This window comes from Tenrec ecaudatus, chromosome 10 (assembly GCF_050624435.1).
Source record: "Tenrec ecaudatus isolate mTenEca1 chromosome 10, mTenEca1.hap1, whole genome shotgun sequence".
Lineage (NCBI taxonomy): Eukaryota > Metazoa > Chordata > Mammalia > Afrosoricida > Tenrecidae > Tenrec > Tenrec ecaudatus.
This window is the reverse complement of record NC_134539.1, coordinates 158,348,864-158,368,232: the sequence shown is the minus strand read 5'-3', so window position 1 is coordinate 158,368,232 and position 19,369 is coordinate 158,348,864. Positions and strand designations below refer to the sequence as shown.

At 60.8% G+C, this 19,369-nt stretch overlaps 1 protein-coding gene across 4 annotated transcripts; it reads right to left on the bottom strand.

The window, feature by feature from the left end:
* Positions 1-234: 234 nt before the first annotated feature.
* Positions 235-7,707, bottom strand: SLC16A3 (solute carrier family 16 member 3). 4 transcript variants are annotated; one of them, XM_075562414.1, is made up of 6 exons: positions 7,602-7,645; positions 3,722-3,816; positions 2,619-2,865; positions 2,200-2,343; positions 1,303-2,070; positions 235-902 (listed from the first exon to the last, which is right to left on the bottom strand). In XM_075562414.1, the coding sequence occupies exons 3-6, from the start codon at positions 2,839-2,841 to the stop codon at positions 634-636; spliced, it is 1,404 nt and encodes a 467-aa protein (XP_075418529.1). In that variant the 5' UTR covers positions 2,842-2,865; positions 3,722-3,816; positions 7,602-7,645; the 3' UTR covers positions 235-633. The 4 variants fall into 4 exon arrangements, with proteins under 4 accessions (XP_075418529.1, XP_075418528.1, XP_075418530.1 ...); XM_075562413.1 differs by lacking the exon at positions 3,722-3,816 and having other exon boundaries at positions 7,602-7,707; XM_075562415.1 differs by lacking the exon at positions 7,602-7,645 and having other exon boundaries at positions 3,722-4,899.
* Positions 7,708-19,369: the final 11,662 nt, after the last annotated feature.

Genomic DNA, 19,369 nt, shown 5'->3' with positions numbered 1-19,369 from the left:
GGCAGGGCCTTGGGCAAGGACGGAGACAGCGAGCGGGAGGTGATGCATGCAGATCCAGGGCAGGCTTATGAGTGGGCCAGGCAGCAGGAGGCAGGTGAACCAGCCTTTATCACACGTGTACTGTAGACACGCACACACTTACACACACACCAGTGCGCGCACACATCAGCTAGGCCTCTGCTTGGTCCCTGGCGCCTGCGGAGCGCAGACAGAAGCACTGAGACCAAGCTCTGGTAGGTTTCTCAGCAGAGCACAGTTGGGGCTCCATTAGCACCCTCATACAGATTCCCAGGTTCTTGCAAGTCCTGTTCTCCAGCCCCAGGTGTGTGAGCACCTCCACAAGGTACTTTGTGCCCCAGGGTCCAGTCCCAGCAGGGCGTGCCCAGAAGCCCCCACCTCCAGTGAAGGTGGGTCCTGAGTTCCAGTCCTTGGGCGGGCAGGAGGGTGGGGAGAGGGTGGCCAGCCCCCAGGACAGCTCTGTAACCAGGCTTGGCTCCACTGCAGACCAGATGTGGAATGGGACGCCCCCATCCCCACCACCTCCCCGCCAGACTGACCGGTGCCAGCAGGCAGCCCGCCCGCCCTGCGTGTGAATAAATCCAGCTCCTCTCGGCGCCTGTCCCCGGCGCCCACTCAGACGCTCGTCTCCGGGCTGTGCGTGGCCTCCCCGTTGGTGGCGGGCTGGTCCTTCAGGAAGACCTCCACTTCACGAGCATCCACTGCGCCAGCTGCAGCAGGGTCAGGGGCTTGCTCCTGCCGGGCTGCCTCCCCACCGGGCGTCCCTGGCCCGTGGCCCCTGCAGAAGCGGCTCCCCAGCAGCAGCACGAGGGAGGAGCACAGCACCTCAGCGCCCGCCAGCAGGAACACGTACTGGTAGACATGTGTAGCATCCAGGAGCTTGCCTGCAAGCGGGTGGATGGAGTCTCAGTGCCTGGCGGGGCGGGGCAGGAGGGGGGGGCACAGGGGGAGGGTGTGTGTGGCGGGGCTCTGAGGAGGCCTAGGGCTGGCCTTCTTAGGACATGGGGTGGGCTCTGGTTGCGTGGCACCCCGGGGTGGGGGTAATCTGACGGGAAGGACATGGATATCCAGTCTTGGCACTGCCACCCTGCAACTCTGAAATGCGCCTGGCCACCACAGCAGGCAGGTGCATCCTTATGGGCAGCCAGAGGTGGTCTCAGCCTAGTAGTGTATGGCTGTCCAGCAAGAATGGCCACGGGGGCTGGGATCCAGTCCACTGACCCGGTGTGTAATGGCCCCCAGCACTCTCGCTCGCTCTCTCACATACACACACACTGTACTCACCCCCAGAAGGGGGCCCGACCAGCACGGCCATGGCCTCCAGCAGCAGCACCAGCCCAATGGCACTGGAGAACTTGTGGGTGCCCACGATAGCCATGAGCACCTCAAACTGCAGGGCGCCCACCATGCCATAGGAGATGCCGAAGAAGACACAGAAGACCACCAGGCCGCCGTAGTCGGTGGCAGTGGAGCCCCCCAGGTCAGCCACCCCGTTGAAGAACATGGCGAAGCTGAAGAGGTAGACAGAGTAGGGCCGCACTCGTGGCAGTCCAGCCACGAGGCCTGCCGTGGGCCGTGCGAAGATGTCGATGAAGCCCAGCACGGTGAGCAGGAAGGCGGCCTGCGTGTCAGGTGTGCCCAGGTCCTTGGCGTAGCTCACCACGAACACAGGCGGCACGAAGAGGCCCAGCACCATGATGGAGGCAGCTAGCGCGTAGATGACGAAGCCGCGGTCGCGGAAGACACTGAGGTCCAGCAGGCGGCGGTGCGCGGGTGGGCGCGGGCCAGGCTCCGGGGTCCCCGGAGTGCGGGCCGGCTCCAGCGGCCGCATGAGCGCGGCGCACACGCAGCAGTTGAGCAGCAGGCCCCCGAGGATGAGGAAGCCGCCGCGCCAGCCGTAGTGGTCCTGCAGCAGCTGACCCAGCGGGGACAGGGCACACAGGAACACGGGGCTGCCCGCTGCCGCCAGCCCATTGGCCAGGGGTCGCCGCTGGCTGAAGTAGCGGTTCAGCATGATGAGCGAGGGCTGGAAGTTGAGCGCGAGGCCCAGGCCTGGAGGGAGGGGTGCCGGTGGGGCAGGCGGGCATAAGGGACCTGCTGGCCCCCAGGATCACCCATCCCCCGATGTGTCCACTCGTCGGCAGGGCTGCCCAACATCTGCCCCCGCCCCAGCCCACTCACCAGTGAGGACCCCCGTGGTCAGGTAAACCTCAATGATGCTCCGGCAGAAGGATGCGGTCACCATGCCCAAGGACGCGCAGACCCCGCCTACCAGCATGACGGGACGGCAGCCGAAGCGGTTCACACACACGCTGCACAGGGGTCCTGGGGGGCGGGGCGTGCTGAGCGCAGGGTGCACCCTGGCCACGCCCCCAGGCCAACCCTTGCCACCAGTGTCAGCTGCGGGCAGGCGCGTGCGCGATGGAAAGGGCCACTCCGCGGTGGGTACAGCCCCCGCCCCCACCAGAGCGTCTTTATGAGGGCAGCTGGACCTCTGGACGGCCTATGAGTACATCCAGGGCCACAGCGGGGACAAGTGGCGCCCTGCACGTGTCCCCTGGCGCTACTCCCTCCCCCTCCCCCCCAAGGCAGGGCCTGACCTGTGCCATACAGCATCGCCAGAAGGATGGAGGAAATCCAGGCAGTGTCGCTGTAGCCAATGCCGAACTCCTTCATGAGCTCCTTAAAGAAGACACTGACTGCCTTGGGGAAGGCGTAGGAGAAGCCGGTGATGACAAAGCAGCCGAAGAGCACGGCCCAGCCCCAGCCACCATCTGGGGCCGGGACCCCCGGAGGGCTGTCATCCACCACTGCGCCGCCCATGGCTGGAACACTGGCTCTGCCTGCCTGCAATAGGAATCACTGGTTGCCACGGAGACAATCTCGGCTGAGGCCACCCTGCAGAGTGGGGACAGGACATGCCCAGGACACGTGGACGCTGTGCTGTGCTGTGCACCAGTGAGCACACACTGGACCATCCTCCCAGCCCAAGTTTGTATGGTGGCCACACCCCCAGCCCAGGGCACACATGCATTCAGCCAGATCTGCACAAAGTTGCATGCACACGCACACACACACACACACACACATCTGCACAGAGGCAGGGAGGACGTGTGCATAGCCAGCTCTGCACAGGCCCCCAACCCCAGCGCCCACCAGCTCTGACCTGGATAGCACTTCCTCGGCGGCACAGGCTGCCCCAGCACTAACTCAGAGCCCACCTGTGGCTCTGCCGGGTGCAGCTCAACAGGGCCGGGGTGGCAGCTGGCCCTCTAAAGGGCAGTGGCTTTTTTGGGCTCAGCAGGATTCGGGTTACAGCCTCCTGGGCAGCGGGTACCCCGATGGGGGTGCCGGCCTGGCTGGTGTTTGTGGCTGAGGCTGGGGCTATTTCGGGAAGCTGCGGGTCACTGGCACTGTCCCAGGTGGCAGGCAAGGTCACCCAGAGTGTGAGGTCTCTGTCCCTGAGCTTGCCCCTTGCCCACCCCTCTGGGCCTGGCTGCGTGTGGACAGGGTGGAGTAGAGCAGCCATTGTAGCACTTGGGGAGGGCAAGACTCAGATGCAGCCAGGCCCTGATCACCTCCCCTGTCAGCCTGCACCTTGCTCTTCCCTGGGAGCTTTCCACCATGGGCCTCACTCAGCTCAGTGCTCAGGAGGGGACACGGGTCTGCTGTGCAGGACACAGGCTGGGCGCTCGGGCCTCACCTGACTTGGGTCAGGAACCTATGGCGGGCAGGCCAGGCAGGGGACACTCAGTACGGAAGGAGGTTGGCCCTCCCACTGCAGGTGCAGGCAGCTCTCTAGGGACAGACAAAGCCCTGTGTGGTGATCAACATTTCCCGGGTGTGGGCACCTCCCCACAGCAGTGCCTCCTGCTGAGTCTTGCCGAGTGGTTTCTGGATCTGTGTGCCCCTCCTAGCACCCAGCTTGCCCAGAGCAGCTACAGTAAGAGATGGCAGGTTGGCCCAGAAGTTGAGAGATTGCCCACACTCACTGTCCCATGCTCAGTGGTGAGAGCCCCCCTGGAGATGCCCAAGCCCTTAATTCGGGGTATCCGTTGAAAAGCTACAGAGATGGGGGATGTCGAAGTCCTGGAATTCCAGGTGGTCCTAGGTTCAAATTAGAAGCCGCCCAGAGACTCCCCAACCCCCTCCCACCAGGGGTCTGAGGTGACTGCTCCCTCCCAGTTGTGTAGGGAGGAGGCCTGTTACTGGGCTGGCAGGTAGCTGGCTCCCTGTAAGAGGGTGAGGAGTGAGCAGAGGGCAGCAGACCAAGGCCCTTGGGCACAGCGTGTTCTAGTACCTGCCCCTGGGGCTCACGTGGGGAGCGTGCCAAGGGCCTGCAGAGAGGTGGGGGTAGTTCATCTTCAGATACCAGCCTGATGGCCTGAGTCATGGGGACAAAGTACAGCTCAACAAGGGCGGGGGCACAGGCTTGGGGGTGTGTGGATTGTACTAGAAGGTAGGACAAGGGGCTAGGAAATCCATTTGGAGGTGGGCTCCCACCAATGCACGTGTGTAAAGAGAAGCCAAGCTGCCCCTCAGGGTGTGGGTCCAGGCTGGGGGTGTCCAGGGACCAGGGTAGCCTGCTGGCCTTTTGTGACATTTACCCTCAGGGGAAACATGCCAGCCCAGAAATAACCACCCTTGAAGCTGATCTGCCAGGTGGGTGGAGCAAGGCGGCTCAGCTTGAGTGCCAACATGAAGACCCTTGCCCCCCATTCCAGGCTGCTGGAGGCAGGGATGCCCATACTGATAGCCCCCTCAAGCCATCTGGAGGAGCACCCAGGGAAGTCAGGAGTTGGAACCTTGGGGTGCGGCTGAGGCCTCAGTACCCCAGTTGCCCTCTGCATATACTCACATCTGACTTTGGAACCCACTCATGCCCAGGCTGGGTCCCCAAACACAACAGGAACCAGACCTGCACCTCCTGGGTCAGCCCAACACCCAGCCAGGGGAACAGCCTTGGGACCCATCCCACCTCCCATGCACCCTCCCTGCTGGGACATCACCCTGCTTTGGTCTCTGCCCCTCTCTCAACCTCATCCCTCTATGCCAGACCTTGAATGGCCAGTCTCCTCAGCTCTAGGACCTGTCCCTGCGGTCTGGGCCTTGGTGCTCAGTGAGTTGTGGGAGACCCCCCCAAGATCAGACTCTCCCTCCAATGGTCCCTTCGGCATGCCAGAGGCTTGGACACATGGCCTGGGGTAGGGGGCGGGGGATGTATGTGGCCAGTCTCTCCCAAGCTTCCCTCCCCAGCCCTCTGTGTTACCCAAACAGTAACCTGTGGTCCATGCATTCCGAACCTCTCCACCCCTCCTCCACCTGGCTTAGAAGGAATTGGGCAAGTCTGGAGGCTTTCTCCCAGAGTGTGGGCACTAGGCAAGGGTCTACCCAGGCCTGGTGAACTCCCACTCACTGGCCCCAATCTCCCAACATGCACCAGTGCCTCTGCAGGTGCATGTCCCACTTGTCAGCTTATGGAGGGGCCAATGGGTGGAATCCCTGGCCTCACTGTCCACACTAGCACTGTCCATCCCTGTGCTTGGATTCACAGCCGGGTCCCATGGTCCATCCCTGCAGGACAACCCCCCCACCCCCCGGCCGGATGCCCTCCGACCTACAGGAGATAGGGCTCGAGATGTCTCTGGGCAGCGGGTGGTCACCAGGGCGCCTCCCCAACTGGCATCTTTGGAGGAGTCTTGGACGGCAGAGTTGAACCTAGAGCCTGTGGGGCAGGAGCCTGGCCACCACCACCCTCCCCCATTTGTCCGGTCCACTGTCAAGGAACCCAGACTGGAGACAATCCAAAAGTCCATCCATGCAAGAAGGGATAAACAGGCTGTGGTCAAGTTGTAGCACAGAATCTGACACAACCATGCCAAGGAATAAAGTGCAGGCTCATGCCACCAGCATCATGTCTGTGCTTCACACACCACTTTGTCTCCTCTGCAGGCCAGGGCACCAGGGCTGGCCACTGGCAGAAATCTATGGGCCGAGGGCTAGAGAGGCTGGGCCAGCATACCAGCTACTCTTGCCCCAAGAGGGCTAAAGGGACCATCAGGCCAGTGCTGGGGGGACACCCCTGAGATAGGGAATGGGTGTGGGTGAGAATTAGGACTCTGAGCTCTGCCCAGGGACCACACGTGCCTGGATGGAGTCTAGGGACAGGCAGACAGGGTGCGCAGTGCCTTGAGCGCCACCTTCCAGCTCCACTGGCGGCCAGGCTCCCCAGCGCATGCCCTCAGGTGGCCCTGAGCCCAGCGGCTGTAAGCCTGCCCACCGAGGGGCCGGGTGCAGAAGAGGATGCTTCAGCTGCTCCGGCAGCGCGGCCTGGACTCCGGACGTGGGGGACGTGACCGTGCCAAGGGAGGAGCCCCACCGTATTGCCAGGAGTACGGGCCCATGCCGGCCGCTACCGTATTTGCCGGACGTGCATCCGCCCGCGGCACTGTGCTTAGCAGAACCCAGGAGCGTGGGGCGGGGCGGGGCGGCACTCTTCCCTTCCCCAAAGGGCCTTGATTGAACTCCTGGGACCGCAGGTGGGCGCCCCGCCCCCCACGTGAGCGGTGCTTCCAGCAGCTCATTTCACGGGCTTGAGCTGAGGGTTGGTGGGCTGGACTCGCCTAAGATGGGGCCACCTTCAGGGCCAGCTTCCCCCTTCCGAGGGGCCCACCTCCGGGTCGCATGCACCCCTCTCCCCCACACCATTCTCCACCAGCCATAGGATGGGACCCCTACATTCCTTGCGTGGGCACACATCCTACCCCATAATACCCCTCCCTTGCTGCCTACCCCCACAAACTGGTGGAAGCAAGGTTAATCCTGGGGTAGCTAGCCCTGCCCAAGGTCACCCTGGGCCTCCACCTAGGTCTCTGGATCTGCCCACATCCCCTGTGTGCCTTGGGCAGGAGGTGGCCCCACCTGCCATGGACTTCTATCAGTTCCCTCTCTAACCCCACCCTGCGTCGTGCTGGCAGCTGGTATGCCATTGCCTGCACTGCCTACCAGCACCTTCGGCGGGGCCCCACGGGCGGCAGCTACTCCAGTGCCACAGACAGGGCCAGTCCTCAGACCTTAACCCCCTGCCAACAGAAAGACCAGGTCATCCCAGGCCACTCAAGTCGTCCCGAACAGGCAGGATGCTGGCCCGGGTGGACCCTTCTTGCCAGACCCCAGACACCGACTAGTGGCCCTGAGCTCACCTATCCACTTCCTTCTGCCCTGTACTTCAAACCACTTTTAGGATAGGGAAGCAGCAGCCGGCAGCAGCGGGACAGCACCTGCGACCTGCCTCAGGCCTGGACGTGGAGAGTCAGGGTGCCAGGATCGGTGGCACACGTGCAGCACTCCTTCGGGAAGCGGCCCGCGGGCTGGGCGGGCGGCCACCTCGGCGGCGCCAAATAGCGGGCCGGGCCGCGCCGCGACAGTCATCCCGGAGCCATTTATAGCCGCGCGCCGCCGCTGCCGGGAGCTGGGCCCGAGGGCTGCCCGACGGGGTCTCCCCGCCGGCCCTGCCAGCGTTGGGGGCTCGTGGGCGGCAAGGCGGGCGCCCTCGCGGACGGGATGCCCCGCAGCCCACCTACCTGCCGTGCCGCCGCCGCCGCTGCTCGCGTTCAGCTGGGCGCCCAGCGGGGCTACTGCCAAGCCCCAGCGGCCCGCTCGCGCCGCACGTCCCCGCGCACGTCACCCGGCCGGGCCCCGCCCCGGGCCCGCCCCCGCTCCCTGCGCCCCGACGGCGCGCCCGGATCCCCGCCAACCTGGCCCCCACACGCGTCCCGGTCCGGGATTCCCGCCGGGAGCCGACACGCGCGTCCACCCGTGCACTTCCGTTCCCCAAGCAAGGCTGGCGCTGCCTCGGGGAGCCACCGCGGAGCCGGCCCCACCCCTCTCCCTCTCGGACCCTCACCGTGGGCTAGACGCCTGCCCAGGTGGGAAAGGCAAGGCAGCAAGGCCTGGGGGTGTTGGGGGGGGGTGTTTAGCACAGCCTCAATTTTGTAATGGCCCTTGGGTGGGTAGTTCAAATTGGGGAGCCGGGGTTGGGGGGCCAAGGGAGCCACCCAGTGTGTGTTGGGGGAGCTCTTCCCACCCCACCTGTTTCCCACTGCTCCCGAAGTTGATGGGTACTGAGGTGTGGGGTCAGGAGTGACACGCCCCCCCCAGGGGCAAGTGGGTCACCATGTAGGGCTGGGGTGGGTGGCCCAGGACTGCCACCTTACAGCAGAAATGGGGGTTACACCACACACCCACAACCTCCTCTGGAAACTTAGAGCAGGATACAGTGTTCAGACTTTGGTGTGACCCCACAAGACCTGACAAAAACCCACTTAGACCTGTCACCCCAGGGCAGACAGGGGCTACTGCCCTTCCAGATCTGGAGGCCCTGGGATAGAGGGCCCCCCATCTGCCTGCGCCAGCCAACATTGACAGGTCTGCTGGGTGGAGAACAGGGGGTGGGCGAAGGGAGCAGCCCTCAGAGCAGGGAAGAGCTGAGGAAAGGAACTTCAATTCACAGGTATCCCCCTACACACACCCTCTCCACTGCCCCCTGTGTTAACCACCCACCGTCCTCCTCCTCCCACACCCCACTGCTGAGGCACTCATTGCTCATGGACTGAAACAGTGGGGTGGCAAGGTCGAGGTGACCCAAAGAGACTAGGTGGAGGCTGCCCCCTCCCCTCACCAAGAGCTCAGGGTGACCCAACCATGAGAGGTGCCCACCCAGTACTTGGAGTCTCCACGGTAGGCAGTCCCAGCCCCCACTCCCTGAGAGGGGAGGGACCCCACCATCAGTCACCTTCCTTCCCAGCTTTACTTGCCCAAAGATGGGGCTCTTGGCATCTTCCCCCTCCCCCTATGGCACACTGTCATCCTAGAGTCCAGTGCTTTCCAGCCTCAGCTGTCCTCTGGCTTGAGGGCCTGGAGAAGGAAGGGTCCTTCAGGAGCTGGACTGGGACTGGGATGGGGGGAGGTGTCACAGGCAGAGGGGAGGGGTGCCCACGGATGAGCCCTGTAGAATACTCAGATAAAAGAATACCCCCGGATAAAGACATGAGGGGGCTTCCTGGACCTAACCATCTTAGTGCCCCTGAGTGTGGGACACTCCCCCTCCACGTTCAGCCTTCAGAACAGGCTGTCATGACCCTGCACCGTATCCCACAGGCCAAGTGTGGGGAGCAGGAGCTCTGAGTAAGTCCCTTCACCCCCTAGCAGCCCCCACTGCGGTAGTGCAGGGGACTCACCAGGCCAGGCATATCATTTCCTCCCCCCACCAACCCCCAGCAACCACAACCTGGTCTCTTATTGTGCTGGACTCAGGCTCTGTCTTGCCCCACCCGGCCAGGCCCCACACTCCCTGGCACCTGGCTGACGACTTGATTCTGAAGGAGCCGCTGGGCCAGGCACGGGCGGGGTGCGGCCATCGCCGACCAGGCAGTGGCTTCTGAGGCCAGCTCAGCACTGAGTGGGAGATAGCCACCACCTTTCCTGTCCTCTGGGTCCTCCCATGGGGGACCGGCCTTGTCTCCTCAGCCTCACACCCCTATTCTGGCTACCCCAACACACAGCTGTGGCTTCCCTGGGTGCTCTTGTGCCACCTTTTCCAGATCTTTCTGAGTCCTGTTACACCCCTTATCTCCCAAAAAATCGTGGACACAGGAGACAGGGCTCAAGGCTCCCATAGCAGCTGTCCCAGGGGGCAGAGGCCAGACCCCACACCTCCTAAGGCCAGCTCTCCAGCCTAGTTCCACACCCTTGAGCCCCAGGGATCCCCGCACTTGGACTTACCCAGAGCTGCTGTGCTGCATCCCCAGTACTGGGCTGGCAGGACTCAGCAGAGGCCCCACCCTGGGATTAGCAGCCTGCCCCTGACCTGCCCAGGCTGGTGGGGGGCCTGGAGTAAGGTGCTGCGTCTCTGGTGACAGCCTGTCACTCCACACCTATCAGTCACACTTCGCTCCACGGGGCTCAGGGATCCTTGCCAGCAGCCTCCCTGCCCCAGGTCAGGAAGGAGTGCAGTAGGAGAGAGGTGTCGCCCTCAGGGCACCCCCTCCCCTAGCCTGAAGGCTAGCTGCCCTCCCCCTCACTGTCCCCACAGCTCTGAAGCTGTTTGAGCTCCTGGGGACAGAAAGAGAAGACAGGAACAGCCAGTGAACTGGTGTAGCCTGTGCTGCTGGTGGGTCAGGATGGCGGTTGGGGTTGGGGTGGCTTGGGGCTGGGGCCCAGCAGAAGCTCAAAGGGCATGGGGCAGAGTCTGTGCAGCTTGTAGGATGTGGGGAGCGTAGGACTGGGGCATGGCCTGTGTGGGGTGTGTTTGAGGGTAGCACAGGTGAAAGGCGTGAAGGCCCCGCTCAGACCCCAGGTCACTGACACATCCTACTCAGCCCCTCCACCCCCAGGACTGACCTCTGGGGACTTGAGTGGGCAGAAGGGGGAGCAAGGGAGGACCTGGTGCCCTGCTGGGGGCTGCTGTACAGTTGTGGGGATTAGGCAAACATGTCTAAGAGAGCAGCCCCCTCCCCAGGTTCTGGGACACTTTCTTCTGCCCCTTCTCATACCCCGTGCAGTCACCCAGAGAACGGGTGCCAACTCACTCTGGGCCACAGTGGCTCCAACCTAGGGCCTCTGGCCCCACCGAGCACCCCGCTTGGTGAGTAGGTGGGGAGCAGGTATGGTAAAGCCATTTATCCCTCTGCAAGGCTGGCCCTGTCCCCCGCCCCCACCAGAGCCTATCTTCAGAGCTTGGGGCAGGGGTAGGGGGAAGGCAAGGTGCCTGATATCATGGCCTCACCCCCACCCACCTGATGGGCTGCTGCTGCTTGGGCAAGCCCTCATGGCTCATATGGCATGTTGACTCTCAGGCACTGGCTTGGTGGGGGCTCAGTCTAAGTCCCTGTAGTTAGGTGTGGGCGCAGCTGATGTCTCCTGGAGCCTGGACCGGTGGCTCCTGGGGGTGGCTGTGGCAGCAGGCCTCAGTCCCCTCCCTGGGTCACAGCTTGTCGGCTGAGAGAGGGGGCCACCCTGGAGCCGCAGGGGGCACCCGTGTTTAATTGCTTACTTCCTGTTGCAGTCTGGAGAACACACAATCCGAAGGGATCCCAATTCCGCCTCTGCACCCACAGGTTGATGATGGGGGTGCAGCCACCCTCGTCCTCACCCTCCTTTTCTAAGGGGCGCGTGCCCTGCATTGACTTGACAGCAGTGGGTTGGGGTTGAGTTTTTCTGATATAAAATGTGACGACCCCCAAGGAGGCATCATCGGGCTATGATCTGATCCATGGGTGCACACAGGGTCAGGCTGACCTCAAACCTAACTGCACAAGAGGCACCCGGTTGGCTCAGACCCCTAGAAGCCATACCAAACAGAAGAGAGGCCTGTCTGGTCCTGTGGGATCCCCACAGCTGCTCCGTGGCAGCACCTGCCGTCCTGGCTCCCCCTCCCTCACTGCCTCCACGGTACCAAGGGTGACCTTTCCCAGGACTGCTCTCTCCCGGGGAGCCCAGCTTGCGGTGGAGTGGCTGCAAGTTGGACCGTGATCTGCAAGGTCGCCAGTTCAAAATCCCAAGCCCCTCTGACAGAGAAAGATAGGGCTTTCTATTCCCTGAAAAGTTCCAGTCTCGGAAACACTGGGACTGTCCTGACCTGTCATTTAGGGTCATCAGCAGTCGGCAGGGGCCCCATGGCAGTGAGATTTGCTTTTTGGGGGGCGTCTCTCCTGCTAACACGTTCATGAGACAAAATCTTACCATCCTGGCTTCTAACGAGCACTCTGGACGTACTTCTTCCAAGCCAGATGTGCTTGCTCTTTTGGCAGTCCGCCACACTTCAGTGATCTTCTCCAGCACCATCATCCAAGCGCCTGCTTTCTCCCATGGGCTTTTGTGTCACGACCTGCTTCACACACCTGCATGGTGACCGAGAACACGGTGGCTTGTCTGAGAGGCACCTGGCTCCTCACAGTGACTGACATCTTGGTTCTTTAAGGAGGTCTTGTGCAGCAATACAGGATTTGATTTCTTAACTCCTGCTTCCATGAACATTGATCCAAGTAAACAAAATCCTGGACAACTTCCCCCTTTGGTCCACTGATCATGGTGCTGTCTGTTGGTCTGGCAGTGATGGTTGGGTTTTGTTTACACGAGGGCTGATCCACGCTGAAGGCTGTAGACCTGGGTCTTCCTCAGCAAGCACTTCAAAGTCCTCCTGGCTGTCAGCAAGCAGGGCCGTGCCTTGCACATTGTAGGTACTTCTGTTAGCCTTCCTCTCACAGCTCATGCCCAGGCGGCTGGGCAGTGCCCTACAGCACCCTAAAGGCAGAGCGGGGAGTGTCCAGTGTCCCCCACCCCAACCTGGGGGCCGGGAACAGAGCAGGTGCTCCTGGGAGTGGGTGAGGGAGTGTGGGGCTGCCCCAGGGCTGGGTTATTGTCCTCCACCAGCTCATTCCGCTAGCTTCTCATTAAGGCCTCACCTGCCCAGGGCCACGCCCCCCACAAGACAGTCACCTGCCAGGCTGAGGTGTGGCCCAGGAGGAAGCACTCATGCAGCCTCAGGCTGCCAGCCTGGCTCAGGCCATCCCTGGCAGAAGTCCAGCCCCAGCACAGCCTGGAGCCTGGTGTTGTGGATACAGCTCGGGTAGGAAGTGCCCAGGCTCCTACCTGGGGACCAGAGAAAAATGCCTCTCCCTCCTTATGACTGCAGCAAGGACGCCTAGAAACCACCTGAGAGGGCAGGTGAGGACTCAGGGATACAGGCCAGGCCGTCCGGGGACTAGGGACAGTCTGGCCTTCCTATCTTGCTCGGGATGGGCAGTGCTGGGCTTCTGTCCCTGCCCTGCGTGTGGCCCCAGGAGGCCCCTTAGCTCCGTGGGCCTCATTTTCTCCACCTTTCTCAGGAGGGTCAGACCTCATGGTCTAGAAGGATCTGGTGACTACAAATGTGTTAAGTGTCTCCACGGTGCCCCAGCCCCGTTGGGGAATGAGACTGACGGGAGAGGTTACATCCCAGCATCCATGCCTTCTGTCCCCAGGCCTGGTCAGTAGTGGACAGAAAGCAGTGGCAGCAAAATGCTGGGCTAAGACAGCCTGAGGGAGTAGCCTGTGCAGAGATAGCCAGTGCCCACCGCTGTCCGGTCAGCTCATCCTGTGGCCCCGCGAGCATCCCAGCAACTGCTGCCCTCGCTTTGGGCATTTCTACGGTTGGCCCAGGGCTGACCAGTGAGTGGCTGTTGCTGACACTGCCACCTGGACCCTTAGGCCATTTGCTCAGGCCTGGGCCTGAGTCCTGCCCATAGAGACCTCTTCCTTTCCTGGTGGCGGAACCCCTCTGAGCATCCCGCTTGCCAGGCAATAGGAAGTCCTTCCTGCTCCCAGCCTTTGGAGGAAACTTCTGGCCTTGGTAGGCAGGGACTGCTACATGGGCCTCAGATAGTGCCCAGCATGGAATGGGTTGGTTGGGAGGACTGGCTCCCTGCTGGATGCCCTCACTCCTGTCCCCATCCTCTTTTCTTAGGGATTTGCCCAACTGTCAGTGGGCACCCAAAGGTGCTGGTCCTAGGGAGCAGAGGCAGCTGGCCTTGGGAAAAGTTCCAGGCTGACTTGCTACTACTGTCCAGGGCCTGTGAGCCAGAGGGCTGGCCAGGCCGTGTGTGCCCCACAGCACAGGAAGTGACCTGCCCAGGCCACAAGGTAGCTCCACCCCCACCCCTTGGCTCCAGCCCTCACTTTTTGCTCTCAAGCCTCTGGGCGGCCTCACAGCAGAGCATCACACAGTGGGCAGTGGCCACCAGGGCCAGAAACCAGAACAGGCCTGGGAATTATGGGTGGTCAGGGCCAGGCCTCTGGGCCAGTGTTCTGGGATCGTGGACTGTCAGTGAGGTTACTCAGACCCCTCGGGTTCAGTGGTCAGCTGTACCCTGCAGCCCTGCCCAGATGACCTTTCGGCCTTCCTCTTTGCTGGTTTGGAGATAGGTGTTGACACCACTGTGTGCCTTGCATGCAAACCTTGCTCCCCGCCCCCCATGACTGGGCATGTTCACCCTGACTTCCGTTTCCTCATTTGTAAAGAGGGGCTTTGGGGAGATGCCCTGGCCACCCAGAGCGCTGGGACCCATGCACTGGGGCTGGGTCCCGTGGCCCTTACCTGGTCAACAGTTCTAGGTGTGCCTGGGTCCCTCAGCTTGTGGAGGACGCTCCCCTGTGTCTGCGCCTCCAACTCAGTTACATGTCTGTGTGTCCATCCTCTGTAAGGGGCACCCCTGAGAGGGGTTAGGGTGAGGAACGCCCTCCCCCTCTGGAACTGTGCTGTCCTGAGTCAGAGCAATTGCTTGACATTTAACAACACGGCCTGGCTTTATTAATGGGGCAACCCCCGCCCACACACACACACCCCTATTTCCAAACAGGGTCTTTTTAACAGGTGCCCAGACTGAGATTCGAACTCAGTCGTAGAGGTTTCAGAAAGAGCCTGCCTCTCTCGCAGACCCTACTTTTTAGGTGATAACACCGAGTCCCCAAGAGCCCGACACACACCCTAGAAGCAGGCTGGTTCCCTGGCGTTGCCCCTCGGCCGGGACCTGATTCCCGAGGAGTCCGCTCTGTCCCCTCTGAGCTGCAGCCACTCTGTGGGCCTCCCGGTCCCAGCCGTGGTCTCCTTGCGGGGGGCACCCTTCAGCGCATCAGGTCGTGGGACCAACGCGGGGCCAGTCTCATCACGGCCCGGCGGGCGCTCCGTGCAGAGGAGGCCGGCGCGGGACTGCGTCCGAGGCCACCGGCCGGGCCCATGCCCGTTCCCGCGGGCGGCGGGCCGGAACCCGGAACCCGGCGCTGGGGCGCGCGTTTCCACCCGGCGGGACCCAGAGCCGCACCGAGCGCGCCGAGGCCCGGGTCGCCATGGCAACGCCGCGGACGCGGCGGGCGTGCGTCCGAGGTGAGCTGGGATGAGCACTGGCGGGGCGCGGCGGGAGGCAGGCCGCCGGGTGGGGGCCCCGGGCCAGGCTCCGCGGTGGGTGCCGACTCACCGCGCCGGTCGGAAGCACCGCTGGCCCGTGGGTCCCTTTGGGGCAGAATCCGGTCTGGCCACGGCGACTTCCGGTCCGCCCTGGGGGATCCCCGGCCCAGCCAGCTCTGCTCCCCTGCAAAGTGGGGGGTACCTACTGGACCTGTGCATGGTCCTCAAGACAGATCCGGCCTTTGCAGGTGGCACTTCTGCCTTCTGCTCGCCCTGCGCCACCCCCCAACACCCCTAGTTATCCCTGCACTGACCTAGCGCGCAGCGGAGCCAGAAGCCCGTCCGCCAGAAGCCGGGTCGGACGCCCGCTCCCTAAACAGCTTTTTCGCTATTTGACCCAATTGTCCGACGATGAGGCGAGGGTGCCCCCTATTCACAGATGACAAAGCCGCCCCTCACCCAATTCCGCAGCCACTAAGGGTGGGGTGGCAGCACCCAGATGCAGCCAGGCCCCACGGTCTGATATTCGTCCCCTATTACTTGTGATTTACAAAAAAGATACTGCAAAAGAAATGCAAAGGATTTTCCAGCCCCTTTCAAGCAGGTGTCTGGAGAAAATGTTGGCCTCTCACCTAACAGTTCATGCACCAGAGGTCAGGAGGTCAGCCTTGAAGCCAGGCTGCCGTTCTCATATAGAGACAGCTTCTGATGACATCATCCTGGTCCCAGAGCCCACCCAGGCCAGGGCCCTGCTTTTGATGTTCGGTGCTTTGTAGGTGGGTGGTGCCTGCTGGTGGAGACCGTGGGGTAGCAGTGAGCAGGGAGTGGGCATGGCTGCTCCGGCACCCCCTCACTACAAAGCAGTCAGCCTGTCAGGAGGTCCCGCTGCTGGCAATACTGCTGTTGGTCACCTGGTGAAAGTGGGCCCGGCCGGGCTCCCCACTGTGCAGCGGTTGATTTCCTTGGTGTCTGTTTACCTTGTGACAGTGAGGGAAGCGTTGGAGACTGAAGTATCTTGTTTCCAGCCGGACTTCTAGCCACGAATCCCAGCACCATTAGAATAGATGAGTCTTGCCTGAAGCAGTTATTAATGTGTGTCTATTTACATATTCCTTATGTATTTTTGGAATTCTACTGGAAGGGAGAAACTCCTGCCTCCCGGCATCTATCTTTTCATCTGTGTTTGTATATTTAGTATGTGTTTTACATATTTGTGTATTTGCATACCGGTATGTAAATTAACCCTAGATCACGGATTCTTGGCGTCCTCTGGTTGTAAGTGAGCCCTTCCATTTATTCTCTTGCTCACATTGTCCCCCTGCTGGCCATTGGGAGCCCCTGGAGGGTTTTTTGGAGCCCCTGGTGGCTCAGTGGTTCTGTCAGGCTCTGCTAACATAAGTTCAGTAGTTGGAAACTACCAGCCCCTCCTGGGGTGTGGGCGGAGGTGGGGGAATTGAAGATGGGGCTTTCTACGCCCATAAAGAGTTACCATCCCGGAAATTCATGGGGCCTGCCCTCAAGTCGGCGTCCACTCTGTGACAGTGAGTTACTTGTTTGGGGCCGTGCTTTGTGGCCCCACAGAAGTTGTGGTTCATCTCATGCTTTGCTGGACTTGCCCTGGAACCAGCTGTTTCTGTAATGTCTCCTAGCTGAGGGTGGTGTTTAGAAACCAAGTCTGGCCATTCTGTGTGCTCCTGGGTTCTGGGATGTCATGGACAAGAGAGGGCAGTGCACGTTCGTACGTGCCATACACATTGTGTCCACTTGGAAATCTTTGTACCCTTATGGATATTAAATGCCACTAGAGAATCTGTACTGATACTGTGTTAATCTGGGTACTTTAAAGAAACAAATCCACAAAGTCCTCCATCTCACAAAACACACTGTGATGCTGACTGCAGGAGGAAAGCCGAATTAGTAAATGTGTAAGCATCTCAGCGCTGGCAGGGCTCTCCACACGGCTGCTCCAGCACCCAGGGCTGCATCGGGGTAGGTCCATGTGGCTTCTCCTCAGGGATGTCTTGCAGGAAGTGAGCCTTGTCAGCTGAAGCAGGGAACTGGCTAAGGAAGCTGCACCCTGGTCCGACCATCACAAAGCAAGAGACCTGAGAACTAGAAAGGCAAGGCTCACCGAGCCATTTATCCCTCCACCCTTCAATTAACCCCACATGTGTTTATTGGCCATGTTGGCACAATTAACTAACTACCTCAGATACCTTCGATTCGCCTGCGCTGTGATTCCTCTACCCAGCTCCCCCCGTGCGTAGTCCTAGAACGCCCATGAAACAGTGCCCGCAGTGCCCTCCAGGCTCCTGTGAAAGGAGCAGTCTAATGCTTGTGTGTGTCACTTGTTTGCAATCCTGGGATACATCATGAAAATGCTGCTTTCCAGATACTTTGGTGAGTTTGTGCTGTTTTTTGGTAAAGATATTAGGAATCCCGGTTTGGTTTTTATTGATTCTAAGTTTTTTGGTTTTTTTTTTCTTTTTGTGACGTATGGTCAACAACTCTTTGAAGCTGCCTCATCAAGTCAAAGCCCAGCTTCCCATGCTTACTTTAGTGTGTGCATGCTCTTTGGAATAAACCTAGCTTCTCTTGTTTCGGTTTGGTTCAGACTGGGTCTTCTTAGGTGTGGGTCTCGGAAAGGCAGCAGAAGCTCCGCTCTAAACTGCTTGGGACCCCGGATTTCATCCTCATTTCCTCCCTTGTGGGGTTGAAGGATTTGGCAAGTGTAGATTCAAGGACAAAAGTACCACATGCCCCCTGCTGGGTAGTGCCACCCCTCTGTCTTCCGGAGATGCCAGGGATAGAGCTAAGGTTTGTTTGCTGCTACTCTGCCTTATTGCAGTTTTCACACCACCTGTGTGTGGCTGCCCCTGGCCATCAGGGAAGAGGGAGGATGATGACCTGGGCCTCTGACCTATCCCCCTGCCCTCCTGGGGACACGTGAAGAGTGGGTGTCCTAGCTGGTGCTGGGGCTCCGTGTGCTGGTGATGTGCATGCTGAATGCCTGCCCTCTGCCCCTCTCACTGCGCCCCAGAGCAGAGGACTGGCTCTGCCCTCCTACCACGGCTGCCCACACCAGCCAGGGGGCTCTCTAGCTGGGGCTGAGAGGAGGGCAGGTGCAGTCAGAGCGCAAGGTGTAGTCAGGCAAGGCACAAGCAGAAACTGCCACCTTGGCTGCCTTCACCGCATCAGGGTGCGTGGCATCTCGCTCACAGGCACTGCCAGCTGCACGGTCAGCCTTTACGACGCGCAGTGCAGGCAAGCACATGTGTCTTGCTTGCCATGAAGTGCCCGTGCCGAGCTTGCAAACAGCTCCAGACTCTTGGTCGGCTGAGCAGAGGCAGGACTCCATCCCAGGCACATCTGCCGGACCCGGGAGCTGGGGAAGCCCTCTGTAGACTCTGTCCCTGCTCATGTAGGACCATCGCTGAGCTGAGTGTACATATGGAGGGAGGGGCATCACCAGACCATCTGCCCCTGTAGCTCCTTCCCAAACACCCTTGAGGCCCCTTTTGGCTCCTTAAGTCAGTGACTGTGTTGTTGTTGTGCACCATTCCACAGTTCCTGCACGCACAACTGGTGATACTAACTTCATTCAGGTAGTTCTGCCATCACCTCCCCCCACCCCCCACACACACCTGTATCAGGGTTAAGTTTACATTCAGGAGGGAGGAACACTCGGAAAGAGAAGCTGTGTGCAGTTGCGTGTTCTAGAGAAACCAGGGTGCTCACCGCTGGGTAAAGAAGAACTTATGTCAAGAAATAATTTATTTAGAGGACGTGACCCAGCCCGGCATCTCAAGCCCATCAGACACTGCAAGCCCCTGCAGACACGCAGCTGCTGGCTGAGGAAGCTGGAGTGGGAAGTGGGGAGATCATAGGGTGGCAGGTGCAGGTCACAGGAGTATGGTAGGGTACTGACAGCTCCCAGGGCTATGGCCACCTGGCCCAGTGGCCCCAGAGCCAGGTGTAGCCAGTGGGAAGGTGACAGGTGTGGGGGGGGGTGACGGGAGAGCCAGAGGCCAGCTCTTCACAGGGTCTCCCCAGTAGGCCACAGCCCCAAGGAGATGTCATTAGGCTGTGACCTGGGTTAGTTTGTACACACCCTGTCACAGAGGGAGAGGACGGTGACCCACACAGGGGGTCATCAATGAGTGTCCTGACTGTCCATAGAGGAACTACCTGGTGGGTGTGTTTTCACACACAAAAAGTAGATTAGAATGAACGACAGGCATGTACAGCTCGAGTTCCCAGATGCCATCAGGACTCGGATCCTCTAGAGTTGGCTCTGTAGGAGGGGCAGGGGGGGGGCAGTCAGTGAATGACTTGAGACAGAAGGTGGCAGTAGCCTGTGGGACAGAGAACAGCCCTGCTGTCACAAGAAGCTACAGATGCAAGCAGAAG

What these genes read in the sequence shown, in the direction of transcription:
- SLC16A3 (XM_075562413.1), bottom strand. Translation starts at nt 2,841, where the DNA reads ATGGGCGGCGCAGTGGTGGATGACAGCCCTCCGGGGGTCCCGGCCCCA. An exon ending in GACCACGGGGGTCCTCACTG is followed by an intron (nt 2,071 to 2,199) that starts GTGAGTGGGCTG and finishes CCCTCCCTCCAG; the next exon opens with GCCTGGGCCTCGCGCTCAAC. An exon ending in GGTCGGGCCCCCTTCTGGGG is followed by an intron (nt 903 to 1,302) that starts GTGAGTACAGTG and finishes ACCCGCTTGCAG; the next exon opens with GCAAGCTCCTGGATGCTACA.